Source organism: Dysidea avara, chromosome 7 (assembly GCF_963678975.1).
Source record: "Dysidea avara chromosome 7, odDysAvar1.4, whole genome shotgun sequence".
Classification (NCBI taxonomy): domain Eukaryota; kingdom Metazoa; phylum Porifera; class Demospongiae; order Dictyoceratida; family Dysideidae; genus Dysidea; species Dysidea avara.
Window position 1 is genome coordinate 25,399,672 of NC_089278.1, and position 27,586 is coordinate 25,427,257.

Sequence of the window (27,586 nt, forward strand, 5' to 3'; positions counted from 1 at the left end):
AACCTTGAGAAAAGTGACTGTCAAAGTTTTGAGTCATTGAGTGCTCCAGACTACTGTTTTTTAGTGATCATCTGGGAATGTTTAAACTATAAGGGTTTCTACTTGCCAATCTAATTTTAGTTATGGAAAAGTTTAAGTTTAAGCTCACCGAATGTTGCCGGCTTTCCATACCCCTGTAGTGTTCAGTGATAAGGAATTAGACTAATCATTAGAGGACTACATTTGAATTATAAAGTTAAAGCTATGGCCCATCTGCATGGACTAGTATAGTTAATGCTACTGAAATTACTTTGGTTACAGAAGCATTAGTAACAGTTATAATCTGAACAGCTATATAATCAAGGACAAAACTAGCTATAGTTAGAAACATTTTATTAGTGTGGCATATATACCTAATATTAGAGTTAAGAGTAGTGTGACTGCTCTATTGGAATCCCTGAATGCTCTATTAGAGTATATCGATCTTTTGCAGTAAAAAATAAGTGTCTTGCTGGGTCACGTGCACTTAAGCACCTGTAATATTAATAATAGTCCTCATAAACTAGGGTTTCAGGTTTACCATGCGGGCGGGTGACCAGAAACTAAGGTATGACTTGGTGTGGCCTTAGTGTAAAATGCGTACAGTGAAAAGTCAGCACATTACGACCAATAACACAATCTTATTATCCTTGTTTACAACAACCCCTTCTGTACAGTCTTCGTGGATACATCTTTTACTCAGGTAAATGACAAACAGTCAGCCCAATTCCACCACCAAAGTCACGCTCGAGTTGTACTTCTTTTACGGTGATTCCTGTGTTCTTTTTCTTCATTTCTTTGTCAGTGGTGATGAGTATCAAGACTGCTGTGATGTCCACACATAAACTCTAAAGGATGGAAGCTCATTAAGAATAGGCTACACTAGTGGAATTCTCCATCATATATTATAAACACCTTACGAGTATGCGGAATAAAATTGTAAACTTCCGAATACGTTACGTAATTTTTATGTTCGATAATAGGTCACTTACGCTACGTATTACATATTTTATAATCTGTTATCTCAGCTTATGGCGGATGACGAGTGGACACAGTTCATCAGCGGTAAGAATATGCATTCTCTGCTCTTATGATTTTGTATATTATCTCTTCAGAGGTACAGTTTCTTGTCGGACTTCTTAGTCCTACAGGTTGTCAGAGTACAACATCTGCAGTGTTAGTTTCCTTCAATGGCAGCTGCTTCCCGGCTTTAAAGAATCTGGTAGCGACCATATGTGGACAGTTTTGTTCTTTTTTCATGGAGTTGTTCAACCTCATCTTTTAATTACTTACAGCTGTAAGTGCATTAAGCCTGATTGTGTTTTTATTCATTTCTTTTCAATAGGTAGGAATTACAGACTTAGTCTCAGTTCTAAGAGATTCTTCTTATTGCTGACATCTGTAAGTAAGTACACTGAGAGTGTCCAGTGTACAATTTGTATTTACCTTTGTTTAGGTTTGTGGAAACTGGTCTCATTTCTTCTGGGAACCGGTCTCATTTCTTCTTGTTTTCTACTACTTTTTATCAATAGCTAACGGCTGCTACCTCATGTACGTCTGGCACTATAAATGAGTTGAGTGCTTTCAAGAACCTGTTCCATCTTGTTTGTCCTTATTTCACTGACCATGCTTGTATTGCTAACCAAAGTAAATCCACTGAGAGTATGCAAATTATATTATATATTAGTCTTGTTTCAATTGTACTTAGTGATTACAAGATTCTTGGACTTGGTTCTCAGTGTATCAAATGCTTCTTGTGAGCTTACATAACAGACAAAAATGGCCATGTGGTAGGAGTATTTTTGTGAGTTTTTTGGGTATACCTGCTAGTTACAGCTTGATATCATTGTTCTTGGCTGAGATATGACCGTTCAAAAATCTTCGTCTGATATTAGCCCAACAAAGTCACATACTAAGTGGCCATTTTACGTCTGGTTAGACTCACTGATAACAACTGTAAGTACACCAAGTAATCAAGAATATGAATTATGTTTGCCTCCATTTAGGGTTGTGAGACCTGGTCTTATCAGACTTGTCTTAGTTCTACATGGATTGTCAGTCTCAGACTCAGTGTCAGTTTTACAAGATTGTTACAAACTGTAAGTACAATGGTTCAGTATTATGCATTATATTTACCATCTTTAATAGAGTTATGGGACCTAGCCGCCGTTCTACATGGTTTCCAGGCAAGGTCTCAGTTTTATGAGATTCTTATTGTTACAAACTGTAAGTCCAACGATTGTCCAGATTACACCGCCATTATATTTACCATCTTTGTATTAGAGCTGTGGGACAGTTCTACCAGATGACTAACAGATTGTCACCGAGTTCTATATACATGGTGATGATAATACAGGTAATTAGTAATGGAACTTGTGAATTGTATTTACTGTCTTACCTGCTGTAGTTGGATAAAGACTGATAAATGACGAAATTGATTTGATACTGTCATGGCCAAGGAGACATTGATTTACTAGCTGTACCTATTGTGGTTTTAACATGTTTACAGAATTAAATTCATTACAAATATAATTATAGAAATTATTTAATTAAGGTAGCCACAGATTATAGGAAAGTAAAAAAGTACAGTAGTATAGTAGCCAATATATGGTAGAAATAGGCTTAGTATAGTCTGATAATACACCACACTATACTAGTGATTTAATCTATAATATATGACTGTCTTAATTAAATGTATTCAATAAGCTTGTTATAGTAAAGTCCTAATCTAATAATATATGCTGTACTATTTCATTCCAATACTAACACAATAAGACTGTTATAGGCCTTATTATTCTGAGCTTTTTTCACAGTGAATCCCTCAAATGCTCTACTCGGACTTATTGCCGAGCACCTTAGCATGAGGCAAGTATTCTTGTGCTTTTGAACTTTCTATATATTTATTAGTAGCTACATTTGTCTGCAATGGAAGAAGATGATGGGTGTGGCTGTGTTTGTGTAATGTGGTAGTTGTAACCATGGTGGGTCTTTGGAGCTGACTGAATAACTTGGAGCAGCCTCAATGTTATCTGTTGACGATTTGTGGTGCCACAAGACTAAAGTTCTACAGAGTGTGTCAACACCAGCCTACTTATGTTTGTCAGTTATGAAAATGCAAATTGTATTCATAACCTTGGTGTTACTTTGACTGGTGGGATGCAAAAACTGCCATAAAGTATTATTGTGTTAATAGCGCCTCCAGGACCCTGGTGCCTCTACCAAACTATGGTAGGTCTACACAGAATGACTGTATGTGTGTGGCTACGCAGAGCACGCTCCGAAAAGAAGTAATCACAGCTGATTTGTTTGCTACGAACTAAGCAGAGTTTTGACAAGGTAATCATGCACTGCTGGAAGTTTCTTAGTTTACTAGAGTGGTATATCCACAGTATATGGAACAGTTAATTGTTAGGAATTTTAGTAGCTTTTCAGTAAACCTGCATTCACTGATGTTTACTGAGAGTTTAAAATTTAGTAAAACAATTATGTTCCATATACTTAAAGTTACTGACATTTTACTATCAGTATAACTGGATACAACTACAGTAAAGCAGCTTAACAAATTAGTAAACTAAGAACCTTCAAGCAGTGATGAATATCATTACTTTCTCAACAATTTATAGTAGACTGACAATTCAAATTGAGTTAGTTATTGCAGGAATTGCAATGTGCTTTGTGTTGCTTTGCTTTGTTCTGCAGTTTTCTGTGTTTTCATGCATACATGCTGTTCCATAATATAAGCCTTGTAAGGTTTCACATAATTCTGTTGCTTGGTCAGAAACAGTGTGTACATTGTCACACTACTTTTGGCACTTATTTCATGTAATACCCTGGTATATATAGTTCAGACTAGAAAACATTCTTATCAGGTGGCTGAATATATACAATTGTGATAAGTGTAATGAAACATCAGTGCACAATGATATGAACATGGTTTTGCATTACAGTAAGTAGTCTGAAGATATGTTTAGCAAAATTGATGGAGTCATAGATAATTGTTGACCTGCTCTGTGCCAGCTGCCATGAGCTGGTTACAAGTTATATCAACAAGTCTTCTGGTAGATTAGTGTATGAGATATTAAATCTACTATTCACAAGGCACTGGATAGTACCATGGGTCAGTTCATTCAAGACAATTCAAATTTTAATATTTCTCACACATCATGATTATATACGCAATTCCAACAAGTTAAATTCACCTGTAGAAATAAGTGCATACAATGTCATTATTTTAAATCCATGCATATGTATATTACACACGAGGCTATTGTGCATGCATATCACCTAGTTATACACAATAACAACAGGGGCAAACAAATGAAAGGTGGATGCATTTGTCAGGATTAAATAATTATAAAAAATGATTCCAGAGGAAGTTATAGCCTGTACTTGATGGTAGATTGGTTAAGATTGTAATTTATAATCCTCCATCCCCAAAGTAAACCCTGATTTATATATAAGCATAACTAATCACAATAATAACTGTGTAACTATTCACTCCCGGCTACTGGCCCTGGAAGACAGTGGACATTCAGCCAGTGTTCAGCATACAATAGAACTTAGCAATCACCTGTAATTGCAGCCTAGTTGTATGGCAAACAAATAAACAACGAATGAGATCTGGTACAGGTTGAAAATAATCGATGAAATTCAGAAATTTATGATGAGTGCTTTATTAGTATTGTTATGTGTGTATTGCCATTATGCTCTTTAGCTGTCATAAATATTACAAAATATACTGCAAAAAATGTTCATAAATATTATACGAGGGATACTTTAATTATTTCCATGTTCTTCTTGTATGTCACCTAAGCTAGATGTGACTGCTGGATTCCTCAGTGTTAAATTTCTAGCAGCTGGTGTTGACTCCACATGAGAATCACTTCTGTGTTGCCAGGAGACATCAACATGACTATCTGTGCGCCCTGTGAAAAGTTCATACATATTTTATGACATAACACAGTAGTTGCATCATACAGTTACCACACATTAGTAAGGATAAAATGGTTTGGAATTTGTGTAAGATGGCGGTTCCATTCATACATTTTAGGATGCTTGATTACGTTCCATGCATCATCCCAAAGCTCTAGCATGTCGCAGATGACATTTCATCAGTAGTTTGCTGGTTAGACATAAAAAGTGATGATGATTGGTAGGCCTGAGTCAAATATGCTCAAAATGCTTCCCAAATTTTTCACCTATTATGCCCTTCAGTGTTCCCATTATGCTTGCATTATGCTCCTAGGTTAGTAACATTTCTTACAACTTTACATTATTGCTGTATTGGAATATTTCACTACAAAGTGACTGTTCTATTAGAGAATATTGATCTAAGGAGAGCATTTAAGTGCTCTATTGCAGATTGTAGCTGACTGCTCTATTAGGGAGTACTGATCTATTTTTATGGAATTAAGCTCCATAGTTTGAAATATCCACCTAATATGCTGGCATAGCACTCCAGCCTATTATTCTTTTATTATGCTTGCATATTTGATGCAGGCCTAATGATTGGTGTCTACTTACAATAGTGTACAACAGTTTGATGTTACTCTACAGTGGAACCTCAGTTATCCAAGCCCTGAAGACCACCTCTACTGTTTGCACACAATAGAGATGGAACAATACTTTTGTATTGGAACAAGCACACCTTCATGTTGAAAACATGTTTGCTATATTTTTTGATTTGAACAATATCTAATATTCAATCATAACTTGATTATTAAGTTTTCAAATAAAAGCTTCAGCACCTAAAGTACAATTGTACTTTGCACTACTAAATGTTTGGCAAGAGTTGTGTAACAATAGTTGTGAAGGAAAATAAGGACTTAGATGGATGCAAATACACTTCAGAACTAGATACCTGAAAATTCCATAACTCCAAAGTCATGTGCAAAATTACTTTATTTACACTTTTGCAAAGAATGAAAAAGTCAGTGCTATAATGGAACGGGTACTGCTCTAATAAAACAGTCATGTCTAACTAAAACTAGTCTCAGAAAAGAGTCAAGGCACATGCCAACTATGAATTTCAGTGAAACTTTGGTGTTTGGATAAGAGCATGTGTCATCACAACAGTTAGCAGTGTTTATGGTACTACATCCATATTCTTACTAAAAATTATATGCTTTGTAAACTATGTACACATAATTGAAAGTAAAGTCCCCTGGGATAGAACGTTGGAAAATAAGACTGTACAGATCTGTGTTCCTTACATGACAGCACGTCTTCAGACCGAGTCAATGAGTCAGCTGTACTTCTCCTCCTCCCTAAGCAAATTAAACACACACAACAAAAAAATTAATGTTTTACATTGATGTATTCTCAAAAGTTGGCTCACTAGTACTTTTTTTTGCTGGGTCAAAAAATGTAAACTACACTACGTAATTTACCACTCAGACACCAGCAGGACTTGTTGCAAATAAATTATCCAGTATACTTTTCAATTCATATAAATGAACGTGCATATATAGGTGTACACAATTGTTGCAACATATATACATCATGCCATGTAGTAAACTTATAACCTAAATCAAATGGCTTAGCCACAATAAAATGTAGCCTTCAAAAAAATTGTCAGTGTAAATGTGACATGACATAGGTGATGGTAAAAGTAGTGACTTTCTCAGCAAAAACTCACCTAGTTCACACAAGCATGTGTTTCAAGAAAACTAAATAAAAACCGTAAAACTACACACGCTGCAAAGAAAAATTATGCAAGCATTAATCAAGCCATTACTCAGAGAAACAAGACTGAAATTGATTAAAACTATGCACTGTTATATTCACCTGCTCATAAAGAGTTCAAATTGTTTCTCTATCTCCAATGGTATTACGTCACTTGCATTTGTTTGTAATGTGGTAGATGCAAACAAGATTGTCATCGTTTCTTCAGTAAAACTGCCTTTATATGAATATGCACAAGTGACTACAGGGCTGGTTGATTTGCCAATCCAATGGTATCATTTAAAGCCAAATCCTAATGCTGTAGACTAATGCAAATGGGTAGGTGAGTGATTAAGTGAGTTACTGCTTTTCACCCTTGCATTCAATCAAGAGTTCATAATATATATATATTTTATAGTTATAACATGCTTACAAGGGATATGACTAAAATATACGCACGATTCACGAGAGTGCACAGCGCTCGAGTGAGAGTGCGTATATTTAGTCATATCCCAAGTAATCGTGTTATAACTGTTATATTCTACACCCTAGTAGATGAAAACGATTATAAATAGTAAGTTATAGTGAAACAGCACCTCCTGGAGATGGAAATCAATAGAAATTCTTGATGGATCAGACGTTTTACACTTTTAACGGTGCCACGCCCATATAGTCGCGATTAGTGAGTTATCCACGAAGGAGACAAGAGTTCATTGAAACTTGTTCCAGTTCCTGAGGTGAATAATTGTTGGTTGATTTAGGCACTTGTTATTAGAGACTTATTTACCGTTTAGATAAGGATTTCGCGGAATGTATGAAGTTACACCATATATGGTAAGCGTAGCCACAAAGCGTGGTATATCAGTTATATACCACAGTTTGCCGTGGTATATCAGTTATATACCACAGTGCGGCACTTTTGATCTCAACCACAGGTGTGGTATATATATATGTACCACTTTTACACCTCAGATCAAAGGAAAGCCAGTGCATATATATCACATATTGCACTGATTCAAAATGTTAACGAGATATACGCACTGCTACCAGTGCGTATATCTCATTAACGCAGTGCATATATCTTGTTACGCACTGCCACCAGTGTGTATATCTCGTTAACTTGACACACTGCACACCTAATAGGAGTGCACACTATATCCAGAAATCATCAGATTTCTTCGATGTTATACTGTTATCCTCTTCTCTTATATAGGGAATCAAGCAAGCTGTGATTGTGGGATTGAATTCTGCCAAACAACCTGTGATTGTGGAATTCAATTTTAATACATCAACAGTAGTTTGTTTTTTTACTTTTGTAAATGTAGCAATTAAAGTAACATAATTAACACTAGTCTCTTAAAATTGCTATATTAGCAAAAATAAAATCAAACTACTGTTTGATGTATTAAAATTGAATCCCACAATCATAATTTGTTTGGCAAATTTTAATCCCACAATGACAGCTTACTTGGTTCCCTATATAAGAGAAGGGTATAGCAACTAAAGATTTTGCCAATTAGGTGGGTCTAAATGCTAAAGTAGAACATATTAGTTAGACCAAGGGCACTCGTGCTTTGCCTGTATATACGCACTCGGGCCTGCGGCCCTCGTGCTTGTGCGTATATATCAAGCAAAGCACTCGTGCCCGTAGTATAACTATTACATATATATATATATATATATACATTTAGAAGAGTATCCAACGCTGTATTGCCCCTTCAAAACGCACTGTGTAATAATGTTATGCAATAGTCATCATCACCAACGGTGTTAACTTGCTTCAAGAGCTACAAGGGCCTTGAAGTGCTTGCATGCAGGTCTTCGCTTTGATATATCAACACCTATCAACAAGTCTTTCATGATGAAGCCATGTGTTGGAGTTTACTGAAATTATACTAAAATATTTGGATATGTTACACAATGTTGCACAATTATTACACAGTGCAGTGCGTTTTGAAGGGGTAATATTGGTGTTGGATACTCTCCTAAATATATATGAACTCTTAATTCAATGCATTGTAAATGACTAACAATGGCAAGTTGGAAGCTTTATTTAATCACTCTAATATACATTGTTTTTAGGCAACACCGCTCTGAAAATTGCATGAACTTAAATGGAACAGTTAGAATGGCTTACCGACATCCAGCTTTACATAATAAATACTTAACCCTTAAACCCGCATAGTCCAGAAAACTGTATTTAAACATACTAAATATATGTGCCTTGCACAAAGCTCCATAACTTTTGAAGCATCCGTCCTATGGCTATGCAATTTACATCATTCTACTTTTGATGTAACAGGGATTAAAATGATACCTAGGGTTTACCGTAATGCTAAACAGTGAGGCCAAAACTAACTGTGTAAATAACTTTTCAGTAAAAAAACATGAAAACTCTTTATGTACCTTTATAAAATGATCCATAACTCGATGGTGGTTGCTCCTATCACCTTGCAACAAGTATCATTCGCTACACCGTTACATATTCTATTAGGCCATATACGACTCACGTGAATAACTTATAAGAATTACGTTAGTCCAACTAATGTTGCCATGCATGCCCATATTGAATAAACACGCATTCCCAAAAGTTTTTTTTGTGGGTTTAAGAGTTAAAATACCAATTTGTTACAGAATTTAAAAGCCCACCGAACAGTGGATTTTAATGCTAACTTACTCACTGATCGGTATATAAATAGCTACAGGGAGCACTGTAGGAGTGTATATATATATATATATATATGTACCACTCTGCGTGGGCAGTTCAAAGGCACCGCCAGTGCCATAATTTGTATATTGCACTGCTGCAGACCGCAGCGAGTGCATTATAACTTATAACGCACTGGTTGCGGTTTTGTAGACCACAACGAGTGCATTATAAGTTATAATGCACCGACCGCAGTGCAATATACAGATATTGCACTGGCTGCGGTTTTGTGCAGCATAGCACAAGTGCCGGTGGCGTAGACCACTACGACACCTCACCTAATAGGTGGAAAGACACTTCACAGATCACTCGAATTCTTTTATAGCCTGACATGTAAAGGTCGATTGTGGGCCATAACGTCACCAATACGTATAATGTTTACAAGCAGCCAATGGCGATCGAAAAAGCCAACGCGGGTGGCCACAACTCTAGTCTACATATATAAACGTACTTATACACCTTACTAGTCTGGTGCCATCTTAGCCCAGATTAAACTGTAGTCCACTTCGACAATGACTCAATAAAACAAATATATTCTAAATAATACTAACCTTTATGTTCGATTGTGGGAACCAGTTTTGTCATGCCACCAGATTTGAGTTTAACCAGTGTAAATAGTAAGAATTAGACTAGTATCGTTTAGTAGTTAGGTTTTGTTTACTTAAACCATCTATTTAGCTGCTTTTTTTCGCTCGAGAGAATCACTATGGTAATTAGTCTGGTGCTTAGTCTATATGGCACGCTGGCATGCTGAGCACTACATGATGAGAGTCGAACAGCAAATGCAGGTTAGTGATATAACCCGTAGCGTACTAGCTTTCAATATCTCAGGTGGCTGCAGTACTGCAGGGGAAACGTCATCGCAACGTCTGGCTTGGTTACCCACAATCGATGTTAGAAACCTGGCCTTTATAAGTGGTACAGTTGTCTTGTGAGACTCTCCCCACCTATTAGGTGAGTGGTACATAACAGTTATACAACGTACACTCGTGCTCTGCCTGTATAAACGCACTTGCCTTCGGGCCTAATGGCCCTCAGGCTCGTGCGTTTATATCAGGCAGAGCACTCGTGGCCGTTGTATAACTATATAATATACCATGATCACGTGAAACTTCAAAGGCGCCGCTGGTTGCATATAGGGCATATACACCCCAACCCACAGGTGAGTATATATATATACCTACCTGAGGTCAGTATATATGTGACTGAATTTGACAAAACAAGGCTTCCACACACATCCACTTTTATGACTTTGAAGTACCACAACTCAATGTAGGAGTATGCCATTAGTTTCCAATTTTGACCTGGTATTGTACTATGCTATGGAAGGACTTTGTGAAATTTTTAGGCCAATAGCTTGCTGAGTAATCAAGTTACAGCTGGTTAAAGTCAGAAAATTGGATGTACGTGGAAGCCTTGTTTTGTCAAATTCGGTCACATATATACTCATCCAGGTAAGTATATATATACTCACCTGGGATGTCACGTGACAGTTTACTGTGTCACAGTCACGGGCTGATAGCCCGACGTGGGCGAGCGAACGACGCCCACGCTAGCATGACTAATCACCCAGATGACTCAGGCTAATAGCCTTCGTCATGCTAGGCGATCAATCACCCCAGCCAGTAAGAGTCCAACCACTGGACTCATTTTATACCCATACCTAGTGACTTCGATGATGGGTGGCAGCAAGTAACGTTGCTCCTATGTTTGTTGATATGAATGTACAAGTCCTGGCGATATATGGAGATATGTTTACTAAGTCCCACAATCAATTTGATTCTTCATTGTGAGAGCTGAATTGTGAGAGGAACGTTCCAGTGTGTCTACCATGCCAAACTATGGCGAATTAAGTATATATACTTTAAGTTGGTTTGTGTGCATATGGGTTGTTAGTAAGTAATGTAGCGCGGATTAATTTAGAAACATGGTATATATCATATGAACCATAATCGGTATATTGCACTTATATACACCCCTCCTCCTCAGTCATCGGAAGTTTACTGTCGATAAACTTCCTCTGACTTCGGAGTCGGGGTGTATATAAGTGCAATACACCTCGTAGTCATGGTTTATATATTACATATATATATACTATGATCACGTGAAACTTCAAAGGCGCCGCTGGTTGCATACAGGGCATATACACCCCAACCCACAGGTGAGTATATATAGACCTACCTGAGGTGAGTATATATATACTCACCCAGGTAAGTATATATACCCACCTGGGAAGTCACGTGACACATTATCACGATTATGAGCTGATAGCCGAACATGGGCGGACAAACAACGCCCACACTAGCATGACTAATCACCCAGATGACTCGGGCTAATAGCCTTTGTCATGCTAGGCGATCAATCACCCCAGCCAGTAAGAGTCCAACCACTGGATTCATTTTATAACCATACCTCGCAACTTCGATGATGGGTTGCAGCAAGTAACGTTGCTCCTACGTTTGTTGATATGAATGGACAAGTCCTGGGAATATACGGAGATATGTTTACTAAGTCCCAAAATCAATTCGATTCTTCATTGTGTGCTGAATTGCGAGAGGAACACTACCAGTGTGTCTACCATGCCAAACTATGGTGAATTAAGTGTAAGTATATACTTTAAGTTGGTTTGTGTGCATATGGGTTGTTAGTAAGTAATATAGTGCGGATTAATTTAGTAACATGGTATATATCATATGAACCATGGCTCACTTCGGTGTATTGCACTTATATACACCCCTCCTCCTCAGTCATCGGAGTCGGGGTGTATATAAGTGCAATACACCTTGTAGCCATGGTTTATATATTACATATGTATATATATATACAGTATTGGGACTGCTCGTTACATATTACATATTATTTACAACTGAACTATTTTGTTACTGTTACATTATTTACATATTACCCATATAATAAAATAACAATATTACTTTGTGTCCACAGCCTTAAGCTGTCACATGTGAAACTACCACTTTATCACGTGACATGATTGTGTTGTTGGACAATGTGAAAATCTTGGCTATAAGCAAATAACTAGTGAATAAGCTTCATTCAGTAGGCTTCGTTACTCCGTAGTGGCTAGGCATTACTCACTGGATTACTCACGAGATTAGTAACTTTGTTACTTAAAGTAATAATATTATGTAATATTAGACTTGTTACAGTAACTTCATTACTTAGGTAACACGTTACATTTGCAAGTAAAGTAACTTGAGATATATTACCTGTTTTTACAGCATATTTTGTTATATTACTTCATTACCGCAAAAGTAATAATTATTATGTAACGCATTACCCCCAACTCTGCATATATATATATATATATATATATATATAGGTGTGCTGATACAATTCTACAAGTATAAGAAATTTTAAGTTTGACAAGGGATCATAAAAATAAGGAGTAGTGAAACAAGGGAGGTTGCCTACACCTGAAGATATACTAGTGGACATTTAATTCCTACTTCAGACTGAATTAGGGATTAAATGTGCAACCACTCTTGGTTTCACTATTTTTTTAAAATTCTATGATCCCTAAATCAAGACACACAGTAGTGTGATGTGTGGCCAAGAAAGCCGGTGCACCACACCATGAGTATATTGACAGGAAGAAGGAAAACAGCTTTTTCATGCATGCATAGCTCAACGGCCCCTTCTCCAAAGCACACCATTTTGCATTATAGTTGTCCGCCAGGTAGGTAGGCCACACAGCAAATTTGATTAAATTCGCAACTGCCATTTGCAAGATATGGGCGTTCAAAATTTTGTTTGATTGTTCTAGAACATGTTTGATTGTTCTAGAACATTCTGTGTATGTCCTATTAGACTACAAGTTTGATACTGAAATTTTATTGGCTGAAAACGTGGTCTCTAAATCTTGTAGAGCCATGCTCTTGTCCAATAGAGACCACACACTGAGGCGATACGAAACAAGATAACTACGTGCCTGTAACATTGGCAACACACAGGCGTTTGAATGGCTATTAACAGCCGTACTGAATTAGAGGGAGGTGTAATGGGCTTGTTTGTACTAATCAACACTACATTACTTGTTTAAAAGCAGCTGTCGAGGCACAACACTAGCAACAATGAGTTGTAGTCCAGTCGCTCAAGTCCAGTACTTCGAAACATAGAACGCTCCTGTAATATTGGCAATGCATGGGTGTTTAAACGGGTAGCAACAGCCACGCTAAGGTTTCACCGTGTAGGGGGCTTGTTTCCAGTAATTAGCCATACATTTCTCATTTACAAGCAGCTGTCAACTCAATGTATAATAACGAGTTGTAGTCTAAATAAGTTAGACGTCAAGAACCACTGGGTTCTATGGGATTTAGAAAACCCTCAAGCCCTTAGCAAGTTTTCTAAATCCCGTAGAACCCTAGTTCTTGATGTCTAACTATTATTTAGAAGTCCTCAAAAATGTGCACTCTATTAGAGTATTACAATAATATTATCAAATATTGAAGTAAATCATGCAATGCATTTATAAGCCTGTCTTCAATAATCATCATTGTGTCTGCATAGAAGAGAACAAATGTGAGTAAAAACAAACCTCAAAGTCAGCCATAGGCTGGTTTTCGGGCCTTATAAGTACAAAATGAAGTGAAATCCACACAAATACAGCCAAGCTGTGAAAAAATGGTGTGGCCTTAAAAAGCCTGGGTGAAAAAGTTGTGAAATCAAATGTGGCTGATGTTAATGCTAAAAATTTTTAATGATGGCTGTGTGCATTGTAGGCTTGCGCAAATGGGCCTTATCCAAAACTATGTGAAGCCATAGAAGTGCCGTATACTATCCGTGTTATGAACACTATACTTTCGCTTCATTTTTGCGTCGCATCCGTGATATTTTAACTGGGGGTGTAAGGAGTCTATTGGAGTATGGTGAGTTGAACACATAAGAGTAGCTCTAGCTTTGCGAGACATAAGTAAGTTGTTTTGCCGTTAAAAATACTGTGGTCTAAGATGGCAAAACCCAGGAATAAGGATTAGAAGTTGGGTTTTTTGATAACGTGCGATAAACAGAGTCGGCACAAACAACATGTTATTGCGTTCAATCTAGCATTCAGTATTGTTTCTACATGCTTTTACATTGCCTGTCCTAATGGCAGATTGCCAATTTACACAAATCTATGGAAGTTTCTAATTAGCGCACGCAGCAAAATAAACCTGTTTTGAGGCATCATTCCTGGGTTTTGCCACCTTAGAATGCCATATTGTAAACAATAAAACAATATACTTGTGTCTCATAAAGCTAGAGCTACTCTTACAGGCTTAACTTACCATTGTCCCATAGGCTCCTGTACAAACTACACCCCCAGTTAAAATATCACGGATGCGATGCAGAAATGAAATGAAAGTATAGAGTTCATAAAATGGATAGTATAGGGCACTTATATGGCTTTGCATAGTTCTGGATAAAGCCCATTATGCTGGCATAATTTTGAAAATAATAGGGTAGCAAAAGCATCAAGCATTATGTCAGCATAATAGGACAATTTTAAGAATTTTAATTAAAAGCGCAATGCACGTACCAAAAATACTGCATCAAAATGAACACAGTTCACATTATTACTGCATTTCATATCAAAATGCCTTGATATGTAATTATTTTTACTGTTTCTTGGCTGATCATTCACACTTAACGGAAGTTAGATCTAATAGAGCAGTCACTTACTCTAATACAACAGTCAGTAAATCCTGCTATACTCTAACAAAAGAGTCAGTTATCGAGGATTTTGGGAGCACAATTGTGAGCATTATAGGCTTGGATTTTTTAGCAGTGTTCAAAAGCGTAATTGGTAGTTTTCAAAGCATAATTGGCTCAAGCCTAGTGCATTGTTAAAATTTATTAGCATTAACATTACTGCAGCCATTTCATGTCCACCACCTTTGATTTCACAACTTTTTTTCACCCAGGCCTTTTAAGGCCGCACCATTTTTTCACATCTTGGCTATTTTTTGTGTGTATTATCCTTGTGCTTGTTTGTTTACTTTTTTGCAACATTATTATGACTGGTGAATCCACACATACCACATCAAAAGAAAAAATGTCAGATTAATTTTTTTTGTCTGAACATGCACCCAACTATCAATTACTGAAAACTTAAGTGGCCATTAAGCTTTCATTTTCAGCCAAGTAAATGAAGAACACTATATGAACAGTGTTTGGAGTAATGCCTTACGTAATATTATTACTTTTGTGGTAACTAAGTAATATAACAAAATACGCTATAAAAGCAGGTAATATAACTCAAGTTACTTTACTTACTAATGTAATGCGTTACCTAAGTAATATAATTACTGTAATGAGTCTAATATTACTGTACATAATATCATTACTACAATAACAAAGTTACTAATCTTGATAGTAATCCACCATGTAACGCCTAGCCACAATGAAGTAATGAAGCCTACTGAATGAAGCTTATTCACCAGCTTCTACTTATAACCAAGATTTGCACATTGCCCAACAACTCAATCATGTCACGTGATAAGGTGGTAGTTTCACACGTGACAGCTAAAGGCTGTGGACACAAAGTAATATAATATGTAATATTATTATAGTTACTTCATTTTTTTGGGTAATATGTAACTGTAACTAAATAGTTCTGTTGCAAGTAATATGTAATATGTAACTAGTTACATATAAAAAGTAACTGTATATGAGATACACATCTAGCAATAAAACCAGTTACCATAGATTCCCTAAAAATTCTGCAGAAATAAATAATCCCCTTCGTGTCTGGCCGAACAAGTAGGAAAAAATGTACCAACCCAGTGCTATTGTCGAATTTTTAGGGATCTATCCCTAATACAGTCTACACGCTTTATGGCTATGTTATTTATGATCCGTTTACTGCTTACTTTCTGGATTTCTTTCTGCAGGGACCAACAGAAATGCTTTGCGGCAGAACTGACGATACTGGCTGCAACACTCACTTGGCTGCAGCACTAACCTATGTACTGTGATTGCCAACATTATCCAGGAGAGATGATCAATGTCATTACTATGCTTTTCAATACAATCACTCAAAATAGAAACCACAATCAATATTATTATTAAACTATGTCGTGATAATTAATTACAGTGTAAATCTCGCTATCAGATGCTACATGAAGTGTATCCATGACTTAACAGAGCGTTATCTGAGGGTCAATCATGTTTGTGGGTTCTAGGAGCGATGTTATTCTGTGAACAGAAATGAAGATCGGTCTGTGATAGCTGTTAGTTTCATGTAGCCAGACCCTATTACTCCACACGGCACTTATCGAGTGGAAATTATAAGCGCCTGCTGAGGTATAGCTACGCGGGACTATACACGCTGATATCATTGGGCACGTTCTCTGGACAATTTCACACTTGGTGCTTCATCCAGCATCGAGGTAGCATATTGTGTGAGGTCACTGGGAATCCTTAGTACTAAAGAGACCATCGTCAGCTATTACTCCAAGTGCCAAAACATTAGCGCACTTAAAATTAGCAACTTTTATTGTGCTTGCTGAAATTTAAAGCACACTGTGTTCAAAGCACGGGAGTGCTGAATATTTAGAGATGCCAAAATTTTAGGGAATCTACGATACTATGAAAAATATGGATGATTTCCATTACAAACATGGAAGCCATCATGTGCTACTGCGAATCAACCCCTTGAGCTGTCAGCAAAGAGAAATGGGGCACAAAGGAGGACAAAGGTGCAGGGCCGCCCAGAGAAATTAGGGGGCCCAGGGCAAAGAGTAAAAGAGGGGCCCCATGGGGAAAGGAGGGTTCAACTCTGAATCATAACTCCAGCCTAACTGTAAGTCGAAGACCAAAAAAAAAGGTCATTACGTGCTGACAATGACAATAGCTGCCCCTCACCAACCATATCTCCTTATTTATAAGCTTGCTACACTGCCCCTCTGAAGAATACTGTGACTGCTCTATTAGAGTATCTAGATCCTGACTGCTCTATTAGAGTATATTGATCTTTTAAACAGGTATTCGGGGGGCCCTTGATGGGGCCTCCTGGGGCCCCTTTCAGGCTGGGGCCCAGGGAAAAATGCCCCAGTTCCCCCCCTCCCTCCCTCCCATGGGCGGCCCTGCAAAAGTTAGACCATGCATGCATGCATTGTACATAATATAGTATACCAAAAGGCACCTGTCAGGTTGAAGCAATATCAAACAGTGAAAAACTAAGCCTGTATAGCCTCAGGCATTATTGAGTTACACTTGTCTAAAGGAATCAGTCAGTCAGTCAGTCAGTAGAAGATTCCAATGAATAAAAACTTATAAAATTTATTGGAAGCTTTTGAAAGCACTTTTGGGTGTGGTTATACCTAACCAACACCGCCAAGGCACAATGAAAGTATTGTGAAGCTGGTTTTGGGTCACTATTGAAGCTGGTTTTGGGTCACTATTCTTGTGAGAACTCTGTGACCCCTAATCCTAATTATTATAATACTGTATGATATTATAGCCACATGATAGAAACTGTTTAGGTATTACAGCAAAATACACAATGATACTTGCTTCAGTATATATGACATCTGTACCGCCATATCAATACAAAACAGCTATACTCAGTAAGTTACATGTACAAGTATACTGAAATATAGCACAACCAGGTTATAGTGTAACCAGGGCAATAGTCTTGCATGCAGAGCAGGTACCAATGATAATAAACACAGCAGCTCACCTGATGGTATTTCTTCAGATCTGCTCCAATTCCTGGCTCTACTGCGTGCTGTCCCACATTTGAGAAAAAAAAGAAAGAGAGCATTATTATGAAAAGTACAGTCAACAGGTACATACACATAATCATTGTAAAAGTGTACCTCAGGAGGCTGATTTACTAGTTAGTGGTTGATGGCCACATAGAACTGGATAATATGTTCACTACAAAGCATGACTATGTGATTTAGTAGGTAATCACACACATTTTTGTACAATTAAAAAATGACTGTACTTGTAACAAAATAGCACTCAACTGTGTGTGAACACCTAAACTGATTGTTAGGAATGCATACATTATGCCAGAACACTTTGGGGAATAATTGGTAGTAAGGAATAATTCCAGATAATAAGATGATTTTCAAGAATAGTTAATAAACCTCACTTATTTTTCTTGCAGAATCATTGAAAATTTTGTGAAGGTTCATCCAATAACAGTGGCACAAAAGATCAAGATACTCTAATAGAGCAGTCTCTTACCCTAATAAAACAGCCATCCAAATGTTACGCGACTGGTCTATTATAGTAACCTAATATTAAGTTTGCATGTTCAGTTGCAGAAGAAAATACATGTATATAAATTGCTCCCATTCAGGGATCACTCCAAGAAACATTCAGGAATAAAATTTAAAAAGAGTTGCAAGAAGGAATACTGGGTAAAGCATAATATTATAATGTACTCAGGCCTACTAATCGTATGATCATAACTTAACATACACATTTTGGTTATGTACCTGTAGATGTCTTAAGAGTGCCAAACTTATCCTGTAGTAGCAAGACATATAAGATACATGTTATGCTAAGTAATGTTATGACTTACGCTTGTGGAGAATGTAACACTTGCTGTTGTATCCTGAATAAAACGCTTTAGTATTTGCCGCAACTGTGCAATACAAAATAAAAGACTAAAGACATAATAAGACATTAGCTACATATAGTAGAGATATATATACGTAGAGAAGTTTGAAGTTATCTTAATATTGTAACAAAATTTGTCTCAGATCATTGTGCCTGTATGCATTGATCTTTGAATCCTAATCCTTAAGACTCCTATATTCACTTCTTAAGCTCTCTCTTCTATAAAGCACTTTACATACACAGATGATATCACAAGTATACATGTTAGTTATTTTAGTATGGGTGAGTGTTAGTATTATAGCTACTCTTCATTTTTTATTATAGCACTCACCTTTTCATTTCTCATAATATAGAAGATAAAGATAAACAATCCCTGTCAAGAAAGACAACACACATACTAGAATATGTTTGTTTAGCACACTACCTGTAGTGAATTGAGTATTGTAAATATCCATGCAAATGCTACAGTGTCTTCATTCACAGCCAATAGTCCAAACACCCAAGTCAAGCCAAATAATGGCAGAAGAGTGATCGCTGCTATAAGCAGTGTCCTATGAAATACAAATACATTGAGCTGGTAAGCTAGTGTAAAAGTTTCAAACACCAGCTAGCAGTAGTTTCAAATACCAGCTAACAACAGTATCACTAAGGTACCTTTTACATTTTACACTGCTATGATTTACAATGACACCCACATTGTACTAGCAAATGAAAGTTACAAAATCAAATGACAATTGTACCGCAAAGTAAGGTTTGAAGTATCCCAAAAAGTAAAAAAACAATTATGCATCCTTCAACACACATAGGCCTGTGCTTGTCCGCAGCATAAATATGGTTGTATAAGGCTTGACGTTCCTGTATGACCACCACTAAATCACCAAAAAATTTAATGACTACATTAAATTAGATATTCCATATTTTAGAAAACTACATCGGCATCTGAAAAATATCTAGGCATGCGTACATTATGCTGGAATAATTTTTGGAATAATTGGTGGGGGAATAATTCCGGAATAATAGGCTGATCTTCTGGAATAATTAATTAGAATTCACACATTTTTCGTGTAGTATTGCAGAAAAATTTGTAAAGGAACATCCACAATTATTGCTAGCATAAAATCGGGAAAAAATCGAGTTACTCTAATAGAGCAGTCATTTACCCTAATAGAACAATCAGACAAGTTTAGTTGTGACTGTTCTATTAGAGTATCTTGATCTTTGGGTATAGTTTTTATGCTTGCAAGCAGTTATATTTTCAGCTGCAGAAGAATATCCATTTGACTTTTACAATTCCAGGAATTACTCCAGGAATATTTGGGAATAATTTTGGGAATAATAGGTGAATAAAAAAAGAATTTCATTTAAAAAAAATAATGTACTCAAGCCTAAAAATACCTTTATTCAGAGTTGGAATAGTTACTTCAAAAAGTAACTAGGTACTAGTTACTAATTACTTTTATCTCGTGTATGTACATATAACTTAGTTATAGTTACAGTTAATGTAACTAGAAATTATGTTACTAGTTACTTTCATATGCTTGTTCATTAACTTTTGTATATTATATACATACTGACAAAAAGCTATAGTTATGCATTAAAACTCATACTAAAGTGTACGGTATAGGATCTATGTAATACCCATTGAATGTGCATACTGGATCACTATCCATCTATCTATCTGTCTATCTATTACGCAGGCTTTTCTGTTTTCAAGCCAGAGGTGGCATGGATGGCCAAAGTGTGAAAGGGCCAGCTTTAACAATGAAAGTTACATGATAGAGTTGAAGCATGCCACAGACATAGATGCATAGTAGCAGTTATAAAAGATATTGATGTGACTGTTCTGTAAGTAGATGATTGCTGTATGAGATTATCTCAATCTTCTGTTGCATGCAGAATACCTACACTCACATCACTCCTTATAGCTAATAAAATTCCTTACATCCTGCCCATTTTCATAATCTTTCTTAAAAGCAGCACTAAATCAAACTATTTATCACATGTATAAAAACACTGAGTTTTGAAAAAGGTAGCACTGATACCTGCACAATGTGCAAAATTGTATTACCCTAGTTACATCATTTCAGAATACTTACATAGCTTGGCGATAAAAGCTATGCATTAGACATTGAGAAAAGATACCTTTATAAAAAAGATATGATTATAATACTGGTGACCAAGAAGTGATTGTTAAGGTTGAAATTTTATAAGTTGATTGACACTGCAGTTATTTCTTGACCAACACTTTTCATAAAATTACACTTTCGTACCAACAACCTTTTGAATGTCACACCCTTTTTCACATGCAGCCCTGCTGTATTTGCAAAGATTCAGTACATTTGTACGTAAGATGTACAAAATGACTTAAAACAACATCCAGTATTTAACTTACGCTATTAGTAACATTTCAATAGTCACACATTTGATGCATAGCCACAGTATATATGTATAGATACATTCAATAACACATCATATACAAACAAACTTACTTTATTGTATTACGCAAGTTGGGGTCTTCAGCAGTTAAATTATTGTGTTTAGCTTGAAATACTTTCAACAATGTTGCAAAATATAGCATAAAGTTAACCTGAATAATAACAATAATAAAAATAAATGAATAAGTTATAAGTTAAAATTTCACTGCATTAAGAACATAGCAGTTACAACATGCAAGCTATAAAACAGGGTGCAGCCTTCAAAGCCTGGGTGAACAAAGTTGTAAAAGTAAAGATGTTGGCTAAGAAATGACTGCAATCATGGTAATGCCAAGAATGGCTGTAGCAATAACATCATCGCAGCCATTTTTTAGCTGCCATCTTCGATTTCACAAATTTTTTGAAGGTTGCACCTTTTTACAGCTTATTATTATACATGGATTGCACATCTTTGGTGTTTTAAATACTGTATGCAAGGAAAATTCATGGTATGTAAGTTTCATGGATTTCACAGCGTTGAATAAAAGCTGTGAAAATTTCACAGTGTGTAACACTCTGGATGTATGAATTTTGTTATACAATCAAACTAGTGGTTGTCAGAGGAAATATTAAGGCTGGATTTTAGTTAGCATTGTATTGCATTGCAGATTTAAATTGACTACCATTTGTTAATCATTTTGGTATACTCTAATAAAGTGCACATTTTTCAAGGACTCCTCATAGAACACATATAGAATGTTCTAGAACAATCTCTATTTTCCATTGGTGGATATATGCCTTTGAGTAGTTAGAAATTTCATTCATACAATAGAAATTAAGTGAGCTGATCAGATGACAATAGCATTTCAGAGTTGAAGGGTTTGAAGGTTAGGTATGGATGTCTCTGGTTCAAACCCTGAACATTTGTGTTGTAATCTGTATGTATGTATCACAAGAGATCACGAGACTGACCATGTTGTGCATGATTGAATGTAGCGGGCGATACATGACGATATAGCGACGAGGGAGAGAACTTGGATATTTGCAAAGAATTTTTTTTTTTTAATTTTAAAAGCATTTTTCTTACACACAGTGGTCCCTCCATTATCCAAACTCATTGAGCCTTAGGTAAGCTTGGAGAATGGAAAAAACAAAGCCCATACATTTATATACAGAGTTCAGTTAAAAATACCCTAATAGAACATACACTTTAGGAAAATAGAACAATCACTTCCACAGTTCGTGTAACAGAAAGTTCAGATAACTGATGGCCAGATAATGGAGGGACCATTGTACTTCAACCTATAAACCATGACTGATTTAGGGATTAAATGGCCATACTGGTATAGGGATTCTCTCTTGTTTCACTAATTTTTATTCTTTAATCCTTCATCCAACTTATTTTTTTTCTACTTGTTTATTTACTTTTATATAATTAATGAACCAGCACATACTGCATCAAAAGAAAGAAAGGTACCAGGCATGTCATAAAATTAATTTTGAGTCTGGATGTGCACACCAACAATCAATTACTGAAAAGTGCAGTGGCCATTACGATTCATCTTCAGCTATTGTTCCACCCATTACACAGTGATACAAATGAAGAAAAGTACAAGAAGTGTCTCTGCAATCACTACACAAAATATGGGTGATGAGCATAATAGCTATCACAGGGCAGCTGTATCACACTACCGCAAATTGACACCTTGCATTCTCAGCGAAAAGAACTGGGACACAAAGGAGGAAAGGAAAGTAAATGATGCATATACTGTGGTTGGTGAAAAGCTCTCAAGGTGAAGCAACATTGAACAGTGAAAAATATAGCCTTATACATTGTCGAGTTATGCTTGGCTGAAGGAATCAGTTAGTTAGTCAGTTAGCAGAAAATTTGGTTAAATCAAGACACACGGTAGTGTGTCGTGCGGCCCAAGAAGCCGGCGCGTAACACCCGTGATCAAGACACACGGTAGTGTGTCGTGCGGCCCAAGAAGCCGGCGCGTAACACCCGTGAGTATATTGACAGGAAGAAAGAAAAACGCAATTTTCGCACCTCCGTAGCTCTGTGCTTCCTTGATGAAACAAGACGATTTTTGCTGTGGACATGCCCCCCAACTGCAGCACTCTACATTCCAAATTTGAGCGAAATCGCTTCGCGCGTTCCCGAGATATGCGACTTCAAAAATTGGCTGAGTTTCTTCGTTTTTTTCTTCTTCTTCTTCTTATTTTTCTTTTTCTTGTCGCACACTTACAAAAACTGCTATAAAACTCGAACGCGTTATCCGATTGCCTTGAAATTTGGCACACAGAAGGGGGGTATAAAGGCGCATCTCGGTACCAACTTTGGCTGGAATACCATAAACAGACAAAGAGTTATGAGCAATTATGCACGAAAAATAACACCAATATGTTGTCACGCCTACAGGGTAAACCGCGTATGGGAAGAAGCTGAAAATCGGTGGGTGAATAGGTTAACTATTGAACCTCAAACCTTTTGTGGTTTGAAAGAAATCGAGCTAAAAACCAGGAAGATACAGCGAAAAAATCAACAGTGTGTAACAATTACGCAATCGAGATTAGCTAATTTTTAATATTTTTATTTTATTATTATTATTATTATTATGCTTGCCACGCCTACCAGGTAAACCGCTTGGGGTAATGCTTTCAAAATCGCTGTACAGATGGAGTTATCATCTTAGAAAGGTTCTTCAATGATGTAGAAGAATCAGACTTAAAGCCACGGAGTTATAACACGAAATCCAACTTGGTGTAGCAAGTGCGAGATCGAGATACTCTAATAGAGCAGTCATCCTAATAGAGCAGTCACCCTGAACAGAATTCAAGAGATCAGTTAGAAATAAGTAACCTGTATAGAGATCAGCTACAAACAAACCACCCTGTAGAGAGTTCAGCTACAAACAATTCACCCTGTTAAAACATCAGTTAGAAGAAGATTTCTTGTAGAGAGTTCAGATACAAACAAATCACCCTGTTGAAAGATCAGCTAGAAGATGTCACCTTGTAGATACTTCAGTTACAAAGAAACCACCATGTAGAGAATTCAGCTACAAACTAGTGACCCTGTAGATACATCAGCTAGAAGAAGTTACCTTGTAGAGAGTTCAGCTACAAAGAAACCATTCTGTAAACAGCTCAGCTGCAAACAAATCACCTATACAGAATTCAGCTACAAACAAATCACCCTGTAGAGAGATCAGCTAGAAGAAGTTACCTTGTAGATAGTTCAGCTACAAACAAATCATCCTGTAGAGAGATCAGCTAGAAGAAGTTACCTTGTAGATAGTTCAGCTACAAACAATTCACCCTGTACAGAGCTCAGTTAAAAGAGGTTTCCTTGTAAAAAGTTCAGCTACAAACAAATCACCCTGTAGAGAGATAAGTAAGAAGAAGTTACCTTGTATATCGTTCTGCTACAAACAATTCACCCTGTAAAGAGATCAGCTAGAAGAAGTTACCTTGTAGAGAGTTCAGCTACAAAGAAACCATCATGTAGAGAATTCAGCCGCAAACAAATCATGTATAGAGAGTTCAGCTACAAACAAATCTCCCTGTAGAGAGATCAGCTAGAAGAAGTTTCCTTGTAGAGAGTTCTGCTACAAACAAATCACCCTGTAGAAAGATCAGCTAGAAGAAATCACCTCGTAGAGAGTTCAGCTTCAAAGAAACAATCATGTGAGAGTTCAGGTACAAACAAATTGTCCTGTAGAGAGATCAGCTAGAAGAAGTTACCTTGTAGAGAGTTCAGCTACAAAGAAACCATCATGTAGATAGTTCAGGTACAAACAAATCACCCTGTAGAAAGATCAGCTATAGAAGAAATCACCTTGTAGAGAGTTCAGCTACAAAGAAACTATCGTGTAGAGAGTTTAACTACAAACAAATCACCCTGTAGAAAGATCAGCTATAGAAGAAATCACCTTGTAGAGAGTTCAGCTACAAAGAAACTATCGTGTAGAGAGTTTAACTACAAACAAATCACCCGGTAGAAAGATCAGCTATAGAAGAAATCACCTTGTAGAGAGTTCAGCTACAAAGAAACCATCATGTAGAGAGTTCAGCTACAAACAAATCGGCCTGTAGAGAGATCAGCTAGAAGAAATTACCTTGTAGAGAGTTCAGCTACAAAGAAACAATCATGTAGAGAGTTCAGCTGCAAACAAATCACCTGTAGAGAGTTCAGCTAGAAACAAGTCACCCTGTAGAGAGATCAGCTAGAAACAAGTCACCTTGTAGAGAGTTCAGCTAGAAGAAGTAACATTGTAGAGCTACAAAGAAGCTACCATGTAGAGTTCAGCTGCAAACAAATCACCCTGTAGAGAACTCAGCTACAAACAAATCGCCCTGTAGAAAGATTAGCTAGAAGAAGTTACCTTATAGGGAGTTCAGCTATGAACAGATCACCCTGTAGAGAGTTCAGCTACAAACAAATCACCCTGTAGAGAGTTAAGTTACAAAGAAACCACCATGTAGAGAGTTCAGCTGCAAAAAAAATCAATCACTCTGTAGAGAGTTCAGCTAGAAGAAGTCACCTTGTAGAGAGTTAAGCTGCAAATAAATCACCCTGTAGAGAATTCAGCTGGACAAAGTCACCTTGTAGAGAGTTCAGCTACAAAGGAACCATCATGTAGAGAGTTCAGCTACAAACAAATCACCCTGTAGAAAGATCAGCTAGAAGAAGTTACCTTGTAGAGAGTTCAGCTACAAAGAAACCACCATGTAGAGAGTTCAGCTGCAAACAAATCACCTGTAGAGAGTTCAGCTAGAAACAAGTCACCCTGTAGAGAGATCAGCTAAAAACAAGTCACCCTGTAGAGAGTTCAGCTAGAAGAAGTCACATTGTAGAGAGTTCAGCTACAAAGAAACTACCACGTAGAGAATCCAGCTGCAAACAAATCATCCTGTAGAGAGTTCAGCTAGAAGAAGTCACATTGTAGAGAGTTCAGCTACAAAGAAACTACCACGTAGAGAATCCAGCTGCAAACAAATCATCCTGTAGAGAGTTCAGCTAGAAGAAGTCACCTTTTAGAGAGTTCAGCTACAAAGCAACCACCATGTAAAGAGTTCAGCTGCAAAAAACTCAATTACCTTGTAGAAAGATCGGCTAGAAGAAGTTACCTTGTAGAGAGTTCAGCTACAAAGAAACCACCATGTAGAGAGTTCAGCTGCAAACAAATCACCTGTAGAGAGTTCAGCTAGAAACAAGTCACCCTGTAGAGAGTTCAGCTAGAAGAAGTCACATTGTAGAGAGTTCAGCTACAATGAAACTCCCATGTAGAGAGTTCAGCTGCAAACAAATCACCCTGTAGAGAACTCAGCTACAAACAAATATGCAGTGAAAAAGATCAGCTAGAAGAAGTTACCTTGTAGAGAGTTCAGCTACAACGAAACCACCATGTAGAGAGTTCAGCTACAAACAAATCACCTGTAGAGAGTTCAGCTAGAAACAAGTCACCCTGTAGAGAGATCAGCTAGAAACAAGTCACCTTGTAGAGAGTTCAGCTAGAAGAAGTCACATTGTAGAGAGTTCAGCTACAAAGAAACCACCATTTAGAGAGTTCAGCTGCAAACAAATCACCCAGTAGAAAGTTCAGCTATGAACAGATCACCCTGTTGAGAGTTCAGTTAGAAACAAGGAATCCTGTAGAGAGATCACCTAGAAGTATCGCCTTGTAGAGTTCAGCTACAAACAAATCACCTGTAGAGAGTTCAGCTACAAACAAATCACCCTGTAGAGAGATCAGCTAGAAGAAGTTACCTTGTAGGGATTTCAGCTACAAACAAATCACCCTATAGAGAGTTCAGCTACAAAGAAACTATTCTGTAAAGAGCTCAGCTGCAAACAAATCACTTGTACAGAATTCAGCTACAAACAAATCGCCCTGTAGAGAGATCAGCTAGAAGAAATTACCTTGTAGATAGTTCAGCTACAAACAAATCACCCTGTAGAAAGATCAGTTAGAAGAAGTTACCTTGGAGAAAGTTCAGCTACAAAGAAACCATTTTGTAAAGAGCTCAGCTGCAAACAAATCACCTGTACAGAATTCAACTACGAACAAATCACCCTGTAGAGATCAGCTATAAGAAGTTACCTTGTAGATAGTTCAGCTACAAACAAACCTCCCTGTAGAGAGATCAGCTAGAAGAAATTACCTTGTAGAGAGTTCAGCTACAAAGAAACCACCATGTAGAGAGTTCA

At 37.0% G+C, this 27,586-nt stretch overlaps 1 protein-coding gene and 1 long non-coding RNA gene across 5 annotated transcripts; one reads left to right on the forward strand and one right to left on the reverse strand.

Annotated features, from left to right (window-relative positions):
• The first annotated feature begins 989 nt into the window (after positions 1 to 989).
• On the forward strand, positions 990 to 2,548 carry LOC136261724 (uncharacterized). 3 transcript variants are annotated; one of them, XR_010703997.1, is made up of 10 exons: positions 990 to 1,083; positions 1,134 to 1,315; positions 1,368 to 1,423; positions 1,475 to 1,665; positions 1,727 to 1,808; positions 1,855 to 1,974; positions 2,025 to 2,117; positions 2,167 to 2,244; positions 2,304 to 2,374; positions 2,426 to 2,548. It is a non-coding gene; the product is annotated as an uncharacterized lncRNA (long non-coding RNA). The 3 variants fall into 3 exon arrangements; XR_010703998.1 differs by having other exon boundaries at positions 1,368 to 1,419; XR_010703999.1 differs by having other exon boundaries at positions 1,368 to 1,419; positions 1,551 to 1,665.
• Positions 2,549 to 4,637: 2,089 nt separating this feature from the next.
• Positions 4,638 to 21,548, reverse strand: LOC136261723 (adhesion G protein-coupled receptor L2-like). 2 transcript variants are annotated; one of them, XM_066055770.1, is made up of 8 exons: positions 21,448 to 21,548; positions 19,383 to 19,509; positions 19,290 to 19,331; positions 18,921 to 18,983; positions 18,835 to 18,865; positions 18,066 to 18,113; positions 6,231 to 6,284; positions 4,638 to 4,943 (listed from the first exon to the last, which is right to left on the reverse strand). In XM_066055770.1, the coding sequence occupies exons 1-8, from the start codon at positions 21,534 to 21,536 to the stop codon at positions 4,795 to 4,797; spliced, it is 603 nt and encodes a 200-aa protein (XP_065911842.1). In that variant the 5' UTR covers positions 21,537 to 21,548; the 3' UTR covers positions 4,638 to 4,794. The 2 variants fall into 2 exon arrangements, with proteins under 2 accessions (XP_065911842.1, XP_065911843.1); XM_066055771.1 differs by having other exon boundaries at positions 6,231 to 6,280; positions 18,065 to 18,113.
• Between the last annotated feature and the right edge of the window lie 6,038 nt (positions 21,549 to 27,586).

Coding starts and splice junctions, on each gene's coding strand:
- LOC136261723 (XM_066055770.1), bottom strand. CDS start 21,536: ATGCTATATTTTGCAACATTGTTGAAAGTATTTCAAGCTAAACACAAT. Junction 18,984..19,289: donor ATATTATGAGAAATGAAAAG/GTGAGTGCTATA, acceptor TGTATTGCACAG/TTGCGGCAAATACTAAAGCG. Junction 18,114..18,834: donor CACTCTTAAGACATCTACAG/GTACATAACCAA, acceptor AATGTGGGACAG/CACGCAGTAGAGCCAGGAAT.